We start from the raw sequence: 13,584 nt of genomic DNA, 5'->3' as shown, positions 1-13,584 counted from the left end.
TGCTAATATATGTCCAAAGTCTCAGCTTTTTGCTGTTGATAGAAGTGTGGTGTAGAATTGTGCTCAGAAGACAAACAGACATCAGATCTCATCCAAGCTCATCTACGTTGGTTGTAATACGTAGTTTTTTTGAGAGCCTATTTTCTTTACTATGACTATTATCAGTCCCTGAGGTTCTAACAAAAAAAAAATCCATAATTTGTCTTGGAGAATATAAGTCCAGATTTATAAAAATTTCGAAGATATTTGTATCGGCTGTGGGGAAACTAGCGAAGCGGACGATAATGTTAGAAAAGACGATTAGGAAAAATGAATCTTCAACCAACATATTCTCATTTCTTCTTCAAGGAATTTTTCGGGGAAAAGTTTCAGTGTTCTATTTATTCCGGTGGAAAATAGGGTAAGTTAAATAAGGTAACTTTCCAAGCATCCTAATGAAAAATTGAAATACAACCTATAAAGCTAGAAATAAACATGGACAAGAAACATTAAACTCATCAATTGACCCGATGAAGCAACTCTTTGCATCCGTACGAATGAAGAAATGAAAACACGTAAAGCGGACAAGCGATGAAATTAGGCGATAGAGCGTTTTAACCGTTTTTAGAGAAAATCAAATCAACGCACTTCCACTTTGTTTTTTTTTTAAGATGCAAAGGTTGCTTTATTATATATGCCTGTGGAGCCTGGACCTTTGAGAGAACTAGATGTGGAATATGAAGCGGATGAATATAAGATTGGAAATTTCCGTAAACGCTACATTTTATCAAGAAATGTTTTCTGAATCTATCATTATCGGTCGGACTAGTTTAGCGTCTGCTAATGTTCCATTATTAATAAATAAAAGAGTATAAGAGTTTCATAGTTTCATAAAGGTTTTCTGTGACACCAAAAGCACAATACAATCATCTTCCATGATGAAGATATAAACTTAAAGCTCCGCATTGGGGAACGATGAATTTCTTCGATGACTTCTTTGGTTACACTTGCCTCTTTGTTCGTTTGGTTAGGAAGGAATCGGTAATGGATCGAAATATCGCCTGTAGCTGAGTTTTCAAGGACGGATGCTCCTTCTTTTGACGTTTTGTGATGAATGCAGCGATGGCGTACGTCTTGCGATTACACGTTTCACATTTAATTTTTTTCGAGTAATGTTTATATTCTGAGATAAATTGGCCGAGATCTACGATTTTCTGGATCCTTAATCTACACAGCTCCAAATCGCATCGGGTGATACTTACGGAACTATGTACGAAGCCTTCATTTGCAAAGGCGTCACCGCTGTCACGCCCAACAAGCGATACAGGATTTTCGAAACCTTAAAATGTTCATACCTCCCATTCCACCCTCTCTTCCTCAATCAGTCTAGACTGGTGACCTAACGGCTGCTACTGGCAGTGATGTGGATCGCGGCTGTGTTCTTGTATTACCTCCTGGGTATGTAAATGTTTCCTACTGCACTGCAAGGCAACCTTTTTTAAACTTCACCAGCATTAATATAAATTGAAGTAAAATTCTTGTTTGCGTATTTGAAACTTTGTAGAGGAACGCATGACTTTTACGTTACTTCGTATTAATCGCCAGGACATTGAGACGAGTGGAGGCCAAAATAGTTAAGAGAGAAGGGAATCGGTTCAGTTGTTAGATGTATTTGTGTTCATCTGCTGCTCCTACATATTTTGCATTTTTTACAGTCGAGGTCAGGTTGGTTATTTCTTCAAGAAGAGTCTAACAGAAGGAACAGAAGGTAAGTGAATATAAAACTTTCAATGTGTTACCCAACACGACCCCTGCCACTATGGAACGTGCTGAAATATTGAACACAAATCTATTTCTTCGGTGATACAAAGTTACCAAGAGACAGAGATGGAAAAGGAGAGAAGATTCTGTTCGGTAGAAAATCTACTATCTTTGAGAGCAACATATGAGTACCGCAGATCCGCTTAACCGTCTTGCCGTATTGGACTGGTGAGGAATACATGGAGGAGCCGCAACGCGGAGCAAGTGTCTCATTGTTTGTAACTCCGTACATTGCACCGCGTTCGAACAGGGCTATAAAAGAGGTTTGAACCAGCAGTGACAAATGGTCCTCCTAATCTCTTTTCTGTGTTCTCGGAGCCATTCTTCTGGAAGTTTTGGCTCGTGTTTCTCTTCGATTCAGGTGGGTGGTGGGGGTTTCAGGTGGACTATGCCTATACGGAATCGTAGATTATGGGGAGAAGGGTGATTCCGTCTATTTCTTCCTAATTACCATAAAAAGCGCTATTTTCTACAACAGGTTCGATTGGAGAGCGCCAGCCTTCTGCACGCGCCGTATCTTCCGCGCCGTTTCCTGCTGCATTTAGGGAAAAATGGACGGAACCATCCTCCTCTCCATAATCTGCGACCCCGTATAGGAACTCTCCACCTGAAATCCGCACCACCCCAGATTCGTGGGGTGAAGCCTTTAATTAGGACATAATGTAATGAAAAAAGGTCCAGTTTTTTCCAGTAGAAAGACCTTGATCGACGTAAAACAGCAAAAAACATGCCATAAAGTGGAGGCATTTTTCTTCTTGATAGATTTCAAATAGCAATCCGTGGAATAGAAACGATAACAAGAGTATAAGGTGGCGCAGCAAACAATTAAGAACTCAATAACAATCTCTAAATGCAGCAAAGATTTCTGGAGAGAAGAGCTCATTTTCACTGTCTCGATTTATCGTTTTCTATTTGTGAATAATTATAGTTCAACCCCAGTAAGAGTGAAACTTTCAGATTTGGAAGATAAATTCAAACGTCATCTGTTTTAGAATTTAGAAGTGCTGCTGCGTTTATCCATGAAATGATAAATATGTCGCTATTTTAGTAATACTTATAGAAACGTCGATTTCAGGTGTTAGAGTGGGATTCTTCTGAGCATTATGGACTTTAGCAGTGATTTCACGACTTCACTTAGATGTTACACGTATTTATATAATTATTTCATCCTTATATACATATCTTTCATTCATGCACAAAATCGGTACCGTGCACCATTCTCGTTTTCAAAATTAGGAATAGAGTCGTTGAGAGATGGGCAGCCTACACGTTGAAATGACACCGTTTTCAGGTGAAAATGTTATTTATGAGGATTTTCATATGTAATGAGGATTAGTGTTGTATTTTTCATGTGATCTATGACGTGATGCAGTTCAGATTGCAGAAGAAATTGTCTTTGTGATCCCCCCAATCTTTCAAACTCTCATAGATGCTCGCTCCATCCAAACAATATTACTTCTGCTGATTTATCACTATTGCTGAAAAGATGACAACTTCTCTCGCAAATTATAGTTTCTTGCTCTTTTTAATGGTCCATTTTTGTTGTCTCCACATCGCTTCCGCTTGTTTTTTGCAATGAAGACGGGATATAATTCTTAGCTGTCGACTGCGAAGCCCGAGCACCCACTGCATGCCATTCAAGAGTTCTGGGATAAGTGACTTATTAGGCTTAACAGCAACATCCATCTCCGCTGCGCGGCAGAACGCTTCGTGAACGGTGGAGTCGAACAGATGGACAAGAAGGTCCTGGCATCTGACCAGTGTGAATGCTGCTCATGATATACCGTATATTATATATATACAATGTAGTATATATACTATATATACTTATATATATATATATATATATATATATATATATATATATAGTGCTCACCAAGCCTTTCATCCCTCCGGGGTCGATAAATTGGTACCGGACCTGTCTGGGAGGGTAAAAACACTGACTTGATCACCACTTGGCCCCCACAAGTCATTGACTGGGCCAACACGCGTTCCAAAAACCTCAACGATTACGAATTCTAGTAAAACGCGTTGGCGCATCCCAAGTGGATTGATACGCCAGTGACTTTATCCTTTTATATATATATATATATATATATATATATATATATAGACTGAATTCTCCGTTATTTGTGAGCCTTCATGTTGCATTCGCCCGTCTTCGCAGGAAACGTTGTTCATGAGCTCTGTATTATTCCTGCTCATTCGCTCTCTTACAGTCTTGCACCTTTTTCTTTTTTGCATGAAGATAGTCAAGCTTAATTGCTACTCTTGAGAAAAAGAATGATGACGTCCGCGAAGCAAAGGCTTGAGACGAGTCTCCCATCGAAAAGGTACTACTAAATAAATCATCGCAATGGATGATGACTGGTCGGATGTCAGTATAATAATGGATCGAAATGGGGGATATTTGTTCCTGATACAGGAAACGAATGCTTGAATTTGCTTGCTTTTCGAAACCTTTGTAAATTAACACTCACACACTGACTCCGAACATTAGAAGCGTAAATTTCAATGAAAGAAAATCGAGTTTTCTGTGGTACATATGCTTGATATAAACCAACCTACTGCACACATTTGTTTTGTTCCTTTAATTCGTATAAAAACACGTGAGAGATAGCATAACAACTTGTGACAATATTTTTTCAGCTGCGACACTTATTTTGGCAGAAGGTGAAAATGATCCTTCAAACCCAACCTCTCTGCCAGTGTTTCCTTTCTCGGAGAATCTGGTGAAGCTCGAGCAGATGTCGATTCAACCTGTTACAAGGGAACAAGAGGAAATGCTGAAGCGTAGCAAAATACCACCTGCTTATTGGCCGTACGTAAATATCACAGAAGTTGAGATACGAGAGCGGAAACGGAACGCAACCGATGTAAGTGTTTTTTGTTCATAGTCGCTCTCAGGTAAGAGAAGACTACGGATGTTGGTTCATTCATTAGGCTGTGAAAGAGATCTTGCCAACTCACTAGTAGCGCATTCACATCACAACGGCGTGTTGAGCTCTAATAAAGTCATTTGTGGCTTTTCTGCTTGTGTTGGAGCCACCTTCCAAAACGCGGTGGTGTTGGCTTTACTCCTCGATCAATTTGTGAAGGTGGTCAGAAGTTCTCAGTAGGGCTCTGCCCTCACTGTTTATTAAATCTTGATCAGTGTCGAGAGGTTTTGTAAGATAAGTTGGGTGCATTTGTATTTACTCGCAGGTCGTTCAAATTTGACTCCAGTGCTTATTTTGACAGTTTAGGTGCATAGTGTTACAACCTGTATTCATTCAATTGATTTGTTCTCATTTTGTACTGATTGGGCGGGTATAGCGCAGTCAGTAAGAAGGGCCGCTGTCTGCACGATCGGTTGGAGGTCCAAATCCGCCCTGTTGCTCATCAATCTTTTCATCCCCTCGGGTTCGAAAAATTGGTACCACGCTTGTGTGGGAGGATAAAGGCACTTACCTAACACATCGGCTAGCCACCGCAAATCATTGTATAGGCCAGTTACACGTTCGTAAACGATTCTGAATAGAAGTGAACGTGGGGGCGCATCCCAAGCGAGTTGATTAACGCCAGACACTTTATTTATTTATTTATTATTATTATTTATTCTGATTGGAGCCGACAAGACATTAAGTGATTTGTGGCTTATATTTAGTGCCGACGATCACAGAAGGACTTTGTCTGCGCATTTCACGGTCAGACGGCACACTTGCACCGGCCGATCATGATGAAACTATTCGCTTTATTTCGGCGATGAAATTAACATAGTTAGGACTCACCGTATTAGATCAAATATCGCCATTTTGTTCTACAGCTCTTGCCCACTTTGACGGCAACTTTGTAAATATGCAATTGAAGAAGTCTTCGTGCTTATTGTGAAAAAACGTGACCACCTCATTTTCACGAGCCTCTCTTGTTGCAAGTGCTTCAAAATATGGGAGCCGCTTTGCGCCATATCTGGACTATGTGGCTGGTGCGGTATAACCACTCATCCACCGTCTCGGAGCTTCTGAAACGACTTAAAAATGGGTGCGGCCTGGCATTATTTCGATGGAACTCAGCACCCTTATTATTGGCCAATTCTGTCCGCTTCTGGTCGAATCCTGCTTCAATCTGGTCAGTTGTTTACAGTAGACGTTCGAGTGAGTTTTTTGTTTAATCACTTCGATGTCCTTCTCCTGTCTGTTAGGCAATTTTTTGATGTCCTTCGCCGGGAATTTCAGGAACAAATCGTCCTGCAAAGGTCCCTGGTTGTCATAGTTGACGAACGTTTTTCCTCATAGGAAGTACAGGAAACGATGTTAAATGCGAGTGTGATGGGACCCGACGCATACATAGGTCAACACGACACGAAGCACGGAGCAGCTGCTTTCGAAGAGACGCGGTGGAGAAAGCGGTTTGAATCGGGGTAGGGCCATCGCGAGCTGCAGTGGCGACGAGTGCTACCAAGGGTCCTCGCCCGATCCTAACCGCTACGCTCCACCGCGCCGCTTCGAGGGCAGCCGTTCGACATCTCGCCCGCCCTTGTTCTGTCTCCGAGAGTTGCGACTAATTTGTCAGTTAGGAGCAGAATCACAGCTCTCAACTACACTGAGCCACTATATAACTTCATTAGGAAACTCCTCTGTCGTTGATTTATTTCTTCGCTCCTCCGGTAGCACAATGCATTCAGCGTTCAGCAGCTTTAGGACTTCATCTGCATAGTCCATAGGTAGGTCCTAGAACGAATTCGTCCACAAGTTTGCTACAAAGTCCCGACGAAGCAACACTGTTTCGTATTTGTCGTCTCGTAACAAATATACAGAATGCGGACACTGAACTCTCTGTCTGCCACTACTCAGTATGACAATGAAACAATTAGAGGTTGTCCGCGAGTGTCACATCGAAAACACCCTTTACAAATCAAGAAATCAGGCAGATTAGAATCTCCAGACTGGTCACTTTGTCTGAAGAAAGAAGACTTCAAACTTTCGTGAGTAGTAAAGGCCACCTTCAGCGCTTTTATTTCATCGCTCGTATGCATGTAAATTGTCGCTTCGTTAGGTAAATTGGTCATTCTGGTACTTTTGATCCTACCGAAGTTAGAATGGATTCGTAGGTCTACTTCACCTTTGCGTTTTGCTTATTCAACTTGCGGTTGTAGTACTTGTCTTGAATCTTTTTTTTTTTCGAGGAAAATTTATATCAGAAGTTTTCGTGAACACTGTTCTTGAGATTGAAGTTATGTTCTTCGCAGATTTTAGGGAGGTGTGATAACAGACGAAGACGTTGCTGACATACCGGACGACGACGAAAATCCGAAACGGAATACAATGGACTACGATGGGAAGAAGATAACAATACCAATAACGGAAGAGGCAGAAAAAAAGCTATATCAGCATTGGACAGATCAAGCAGTGTCCGGTCTGATGTCGGCGCATGCCACGTTGAAGTAACTACCTTTTTCAAAGTACAGTTACCAACTCCAATCTTTCTGAGAATTTACACATTGAGGGTTCTTTGAAGTGTAGGTTAAGGATTAGGAATACTCAGGTATCAAGTTTATTCTAAGGTGACATTAAACAGAAATAAAAGTAAGTGAAATGGAGCGAACGGCATTCTCATTGGAGCGGTGGGCGTACAACGATCCGTGACGCGTTTTCAGTGCACTAATAGAGGGAGTCGAACCTGGCACTGTTGTTGCAGTAAAGTGCTTTGCTAGAGTTTGCAGAAGATCATTAGTTGACCATGATTCGCTCGTAGACTACACCCCTAGCCATGTGTGGAGCCAGCGGCTGTGATAAAAGAGGGACTTTCTCTCGCCCACCTCATCTCTGCTATCCGAGTGGAGTTAACGACGGTGCCGCTTCACAGCAGTTGGCCCCATCGTGCCGCTTCGAGCGTTCCCTTTACGATCATACATCGAATCGTTTTGGCTCAACCGCATTTTCAACCAGCTGCAGTCTGCTGTGGTTATTTGCCAGTCCAGAGGTTTTTTTAGTTGTCATTGATCCTCATTTTTGTATATACTACAGTTACGCTCGTTAGCACATTAGGTGCTGTGAGAAATATTAGATACACGTCAAATTCTTTTAGACTGAGAAATGTCGGGCACGCCGAGAAACATGCTCACAGACAATGCAATAAAGGGGCTAAAACTGTACCCGAGCATGCGAAATGTGTTCTTGTGTTGCTGGAACTGGAAAAGAAGTATCAACGATGGTTGAAAAAGTTTGGAGAAAAAGCAAAGAGAGTTGGTAGGTAATGTCAACGGAATAATTCCAACACATTCGCAGCTTTTTTGTAATAATCATTGTTTTTCGATTTGCAATGAGCTTTATTGAATTCAGGAAGGATCAGTTCACTGAAAAAACGATTACCCAGTGTTTCACGATCAGAACAGTTAAGCCACACCGGAAGAAGAGATTTCCAATTAGATGAAAGTAGGCGGCGACCGCCTACCACCAAAAAACAACGTGTAAGTGCGCCGAATTTTGAGAGAAACTATACATTGTAGTGCTATGGAACTTCCTAAGAGTTGTGGATATCAACTGTGTTGAATTAAACAAATGCTTTATTTCGTAAGTTAAGTAAATTAACAAAACTCTGTAGGCATGATTGGGTTGACATTCGATTTATCGCTCTATTTCTCGTTAACTGTACAAGTACAGTGGAGTCTATTCTGTTTTTTTTTTTGCAGGTAGCCATTTATTGAAATCCTTATAATTTGTCCTTAATCTCACTTCGGGGAAGGAATGAACATTTGGGACCTACACTTCTACCAATATTCAGTTTTTCAAAGTCTTCTTTTCAAATGTTATCCTTCCATTTCTAACGAGGAAAAAAAGGCGAGGAGAGTAAGAGCGCGCATCCTATCATTCTCTATGTATGCATTGTATTTGCTTTTTCATCCTTTCTAAAAAAAAACACAATGTATACATACATGAACATGGGGAGTAATCGATGCAAGAATGTGATATGTTGTTAACGTTTCAAAACAGTGAGGCTTTTCTTTTTTTTAGGAATACTATCCTACTGAGAACGGCTGGGTAGGCTCCTTTAGGATGCGGGCCAAACGCTCACCAAAGGAACCAAAACTGATGAAAGTGAAGCCAGTGACACGCGATCGATATGATTTAGTCGATGGTGCGTAATGATCAAGTATGAGACTTGAGTAATTTTTTTTTTGATATCCTCATGGTCTTCTATCTTTTTAGAACTACCAGAGTCACCTCTGGGTATAATTTCGAAGAATCTCTTGCGAGACATAAGGTTACTAAAGAATAAAAAGGACAGGGATTTCAAACAGTGAGTTCCTCTATTGCCAGTCATCGCTACAACTATGTTGTTAGACGACTAACCAGTCTCTGAGTTCAACTCAGTTCTTTAAAGGCATCACCTCACGAATCTCACGTGATATAGATTTCCGATGATTAAAGACTATACAGGATCGTAGATTGCAGAAACGGGTGGGATAACGCTCATTTCTTCCTAATTGCCGTAAAAAACCGCCCGGAAGATGCGGCTTTGAGCGTTCCGGAGTGCTATTTTCTACAACTAGTTCTATTGGAGCGCCAGCCTTGTGCACGTGCTGCATCTTCCGGGGCGTTTTTTTTTAATGACAACTAGGAAGAAAAGGTCGGAATCACCCTCTTCCCCACAATCTAGGACCCCGTAGAGGCATAGCAAACCTGAAACCCACCCCAGATTCATGGGGTGATGCCTATAAAGGCTTCAAGGGATTTAGACCAGGTGAGTGTTAAATTTGCACTTTCAACTAATTTGTACGTATGCGTAAAGCGCACAAATTAGTGCCTGGAAAGATCCATTGCGCTTGTCCAATTATCAGCACTTTACTAAATGTTCGAACTCTTGTAAGTTACATCCGATCACTTTTTTAAATGTATGTATTTTATATGTATTTCTATATGTGCTAGCAATGTAATGCTGCTCAATTTCGTGTGCTAGCTTCACACTCAACACTTTTCTTTCCCCGCTGCTGCGGAATAAGTTAGCTTGTGGACAGTCTTTTTTGTTGTGGGGTCGCTAGATAATGCAATCCCTATGGCTATGCCTCTACAGGGTCCTTGCAGCTTCTATTAATTTTGTTGTGCAAAACTTTTCGAATCTCGGTGCCACGTTCCTCTCAGTGAGCATTTGAACGTGCGGAAATGCTTAATTGGGACTGAGGCGATTCTAATTTATCGACCATACAGTCACAATTTCAGTACAATTCACAAGTAGGGAGTAGCAATTACATAACTTTGATTTGTTCCAACGAAAGTTCTTTTGTGATATAACAGAGACCTATTTCAACTCGACCAAATACAGCAGCACTTCGTGCTATCGTTGCTTCTAATTTAGATGGAAATCTGTGATTGCTGAATTTCGCGAAGAAGCCAAGAGAATAAAACAACAACAGAAAATGAGACGTAATGTTGAAAAGCGCCTAAACATGTTTTTCAAGACTCTTCGTAAAGAGGACATCGATCATCGTGAGTCGATGAAAGTAAGTAGAGGAGGTTTGCTGGAGATTTCAAGATCAAAGCAGTATTTAATCTAGAAAATGAGCCCGTATGGTGAGCTCAGCGACGCTCAGCTCGATGATCTGATGTCGAAAGCGAAGGAAGAAGGGAAGAAGCCGACAGTTGAAGAGAAACTTATGAAGGCACCAATGGACCTCATTCGTAACGGTCTCTTTTTTTACTTATTGCTGCTGGTGAATATATTGAATACATTTTATTAATACAGCAGTGAAAATCGGCATGATTATGTCCGGGAAGAACACGTCGGATTTTGACGAAAAGAATATTGATGTGATATCTCCGAGATTTTTCCCGGTAGTTCCGGAAGAAAACGTCGATAATAAGGTAGCTAGAGGATTTATGTTTTTTTTTCGGAAAATAATTTTTTTTCCTTCATATCTGAGCTACTGACTAGCGCTTTTGTACATAGGTAAAGTTGATTTCGCCCTCGCTTTTTGCATTGCACGACGAGGGTGAAGGAATTGAAAAAGAAACAAGTCTGACCAAAGCGATGTCAGTCTTTGGAAGAAAAGACAATGAGGCACTGTTGGACTTCATCATAGAAGCAGCTGGTGTTTCTGATGCATTGGACGGAATAAAGGTTCGTTATCCTAAAACCCTACAAAAGAACGAAAACCACCATAATGTAAAGTTAACTTCTCAAAATGGTCTAGAGGTCATTGAAAGTATAGATTGGGAAAAAAAACACATAATACAAGTGGAGCATTTGCAGGATGAGAAGAGTCAGGATAAAAACCGACAGAGAGACAACCCGTTTTACTCTCCAGAAGGGCAGCTGCCATGGCTCACCAAAGAAAATGTGACCGAACTATATGGCGAGGGAGAAAAAAATAAGATAGAGGCTTTTGAAAAACTTATAGGGTCGTTGAGCCCTGACCAGGTATTGTCACAACTTCAAATCACCAACTGAAATGATGATTCCATAATGAGCAGCAAAATCGAAAGGTCTTTAAGCATGATGCAATATGAATGAAAAGTATCGACATTGTATACATACATATACGTGCTCCAATACACCATCCGGATTCAAGGGAAGCTCTGAAGTTTCGTATAATTCGGGCCCTACTATTTTTTTGTTGTTTTCAATATGTGCAGTGTCGCAAAGAACTTATCGTTTAGCTTCATCCATTTTGAGATCTTTCATTGCCCCCTCAGCCATCTTGCTATCATAATTCAGAAGTATTCCACTTCGTACGAAAAATTGCGAAAATTTAGATCTAGATCTAAAGCTTAGATCAAAATAGGTGCTGGTTTCTTAACAATAAGTCAGTTTTACTTAGTTACCCACAGTAATTCACAGATATGAAATTTGAAATGACATCAAAGCGTGAACCTATACAGATTCGATTTTATGGGATTTCAGAAAACTTGAACCTGGGTGGTAGTAGTTGGGTCTTAACTACCGTTTAACACACAGCTATAACCAAAAGTTATGTCACTTACTTAATACAATAGGAACTTTAAATGTCGTAATACTACCGTCTTTCAGCAGAATTTGTATAAACAAACTTCAAGTTTTTTCTTCTATTGGTATTTTGCATAACTTTTTTTTTTCATTTTTGGTTGTAAATTTTCCTTCTGGTTTGGAATTTTTGGGAGGGAAAACTAAACTGTTTGTATACTTGCAGAACTTTCTCTGAGCTTTCGTATCCGAAAATATTTAAGGAGCCGTGAGCGCGTGTAAAATTCTCCCGAAAAAATGGAAATTTTTGAGAAGACTTTTGAAGGGAAAAACACTTTTACAGAACTGTCCTGGGGGCTGGTGAAGGGTAACTTCCACATGAGGCAACTGGAGCTGAAGCTGGCCAATTCAGTGCACGTAGAACGCTCAATACTTCTCGAAGTCGCACTGCTGCGTAACTCACGCAGCGAAGATGACGCAACAATTTCGGCCAGGGTTGGAAGACGGTGTTCCATTTTTTCTATAGCCTGGAACTTGCCCCATCCGAGTATCAGCTCTTCTGGGCCCTGACGTAGCAACCGCGCGAAAAACCTTCCTGGATGATCTCAGAAACGTAGCCAACGACGTTGTACCGTCAAAGTTCCTCTCTCTCTGAGAGAAGAGCATTGAGCCTTGCCCTTTAAGCGGCTACAGGTCGCTGATGGTGATGGTAATTACATTACTGATTTCTGATTTGAACTAATGTAGGAAAAATTCTCAAAAATTTCTTTGAAAGTGGAGAAAAAAGATATGCGAGGACCCAATTTCGTTCTTTTCCTTATAAATACATCGTCGAGAAATTTTAATTGTCTGAAAAATTGCATAATCAGTGGTTGTAAATATGTCACTAAAGACTTTTTATAGCTCGATCAAATGAACTCAACAGGATACACTGTTATGGACAAGAAACAACTGAACGTGATTTATGGGCGTTCTTCACCATATCACGACCAGGAAACTCTTGATAGACTTTCTAATGTATCTATCGCCGACATACCGGATGCGCTTGACCAAGCTGTACGGGGCCTAGCCGCAGAAACAATGAAATTCCAAGTGCAACGACGTAAACAAATAGTACTTTCGCCTCTAATATTTACACCAGTGATTTTGGATCCTGCTACAGCTTCACAGCCTATTATCCTTTCACCGCTCATGTTTGATCCACTTATACTATCACCTAGCGTTTTCGGCGCTATCGTTCTTTCCCCATATATATTCACCCCTGTTATCCTTGCTCCACGAGTGTTGGCACCTATTGTCCTATCACCTCATATTTTCTCGCCTACCATTCTCAGCCCTCTTGTGTTTGCTCCTAATATTGTCAACTCAGGAGTCGGAAATGCTATCATTTTGAGTCCATTGGTATTTTCGCCATTCATTCTTCACCCTGTTGCACTCACTCCTCTCATATTATCACCGTATGTCCTAAACCCATTCATTGGTGTCCCTCATACCTTATCACCTATCATTCTTTCCCCATTTGTTCTATCTCCCGTGGTATATTCACCTCCGTACTATTCGGCGTTTCTTTTGTCACCCCATGCATTGTCACCTGCTATCGAGTCGGAAGGCTATTGTTTCGTATCTATACTCTCACCCAGTTGGCTTAGTTAGGGTCTTCTTGCTTAGAGCAAAGGTCAGTTTTATCGTTATGGATCAAAAATTTGCTTGGTTTGTCAATGATACTTGAATTTCCTCCTTCTAGTGGTCTAAACTGTTTGTATATTTGGATAAATTTACGGTTACACCTTGCTACGAAGGGAATTTCTGTGATTTAATCAGTGTATGTGGTTAGCTTTCAAATGAAATGATAGCGGTAAAAAAGTC

The 13,584-nt window shown here is 40.8% G+C and overlaps 1 protein-coding gene across 2 annotated transcripts; it reads left to right on the top strand.

The window, feature by feature from the left end:
- Positions 1 to 1,400: 1,400 nt before the first annotated feature.
- RB195_005827 (uncharacterized protein) lies at positions 1,401 to 13,371 on the top strand (the record flags this gene model as incomplete). Of its 2 annotated transcripts, XM_064178579.1 has the most annotated exons (13): positions 1,401 to 1,437; positions 4,450 to 4,676; positions 7,035 to 7,222; positions 7,867 to 8,027; positions 8,121 to 8,248; positions 8,793 to 8,916; positions 8,988 to 9,078; positions 10,135 to 10,279; positions 10,334 to 10,463; positions 10,522 to 10,640; positions 10,726 to 10,896; positions 11,029 to 11,196; positions 12,622 to 13,371. In XM_064178579.1, 13 exons carry the CDS (start codon positions 1,401 to 1,403, stop codon positions 13,369 to 13,371), a joined length of 2,439 nt encoding a protein of 812 aa, XP_064035613.1. The 2 variants fall into 2 exon arrangements, with proteins under 2 accessions (XP_064035613.1, XP_064035614.1); XM_064178580.1 differs by lacking the exon at positions 1,401 to 1,437 and having other exon boundaries at positions 4,548 to 4,676.
- Positions 13,372 to 13,584: the final 213 nt, after the last annotated feature.

This window comes from Necator americanus, chromosome I (genome assembly GCF_031761385.1).
Source record: "Necator americanus strain Aroian chromosome I, whole genome shotgun sequence".
Lineage (NCBI taxonomy): Eukaryota > Metazoa > Nematoda > Chromadorea > Rhabditida > Ancylostomatidae > Necator > Necator americanus.
Note: the sequence above shows the minus strand (reverse complement) of the source record. Positions and strands in the feature narration are given on the sequence as shown.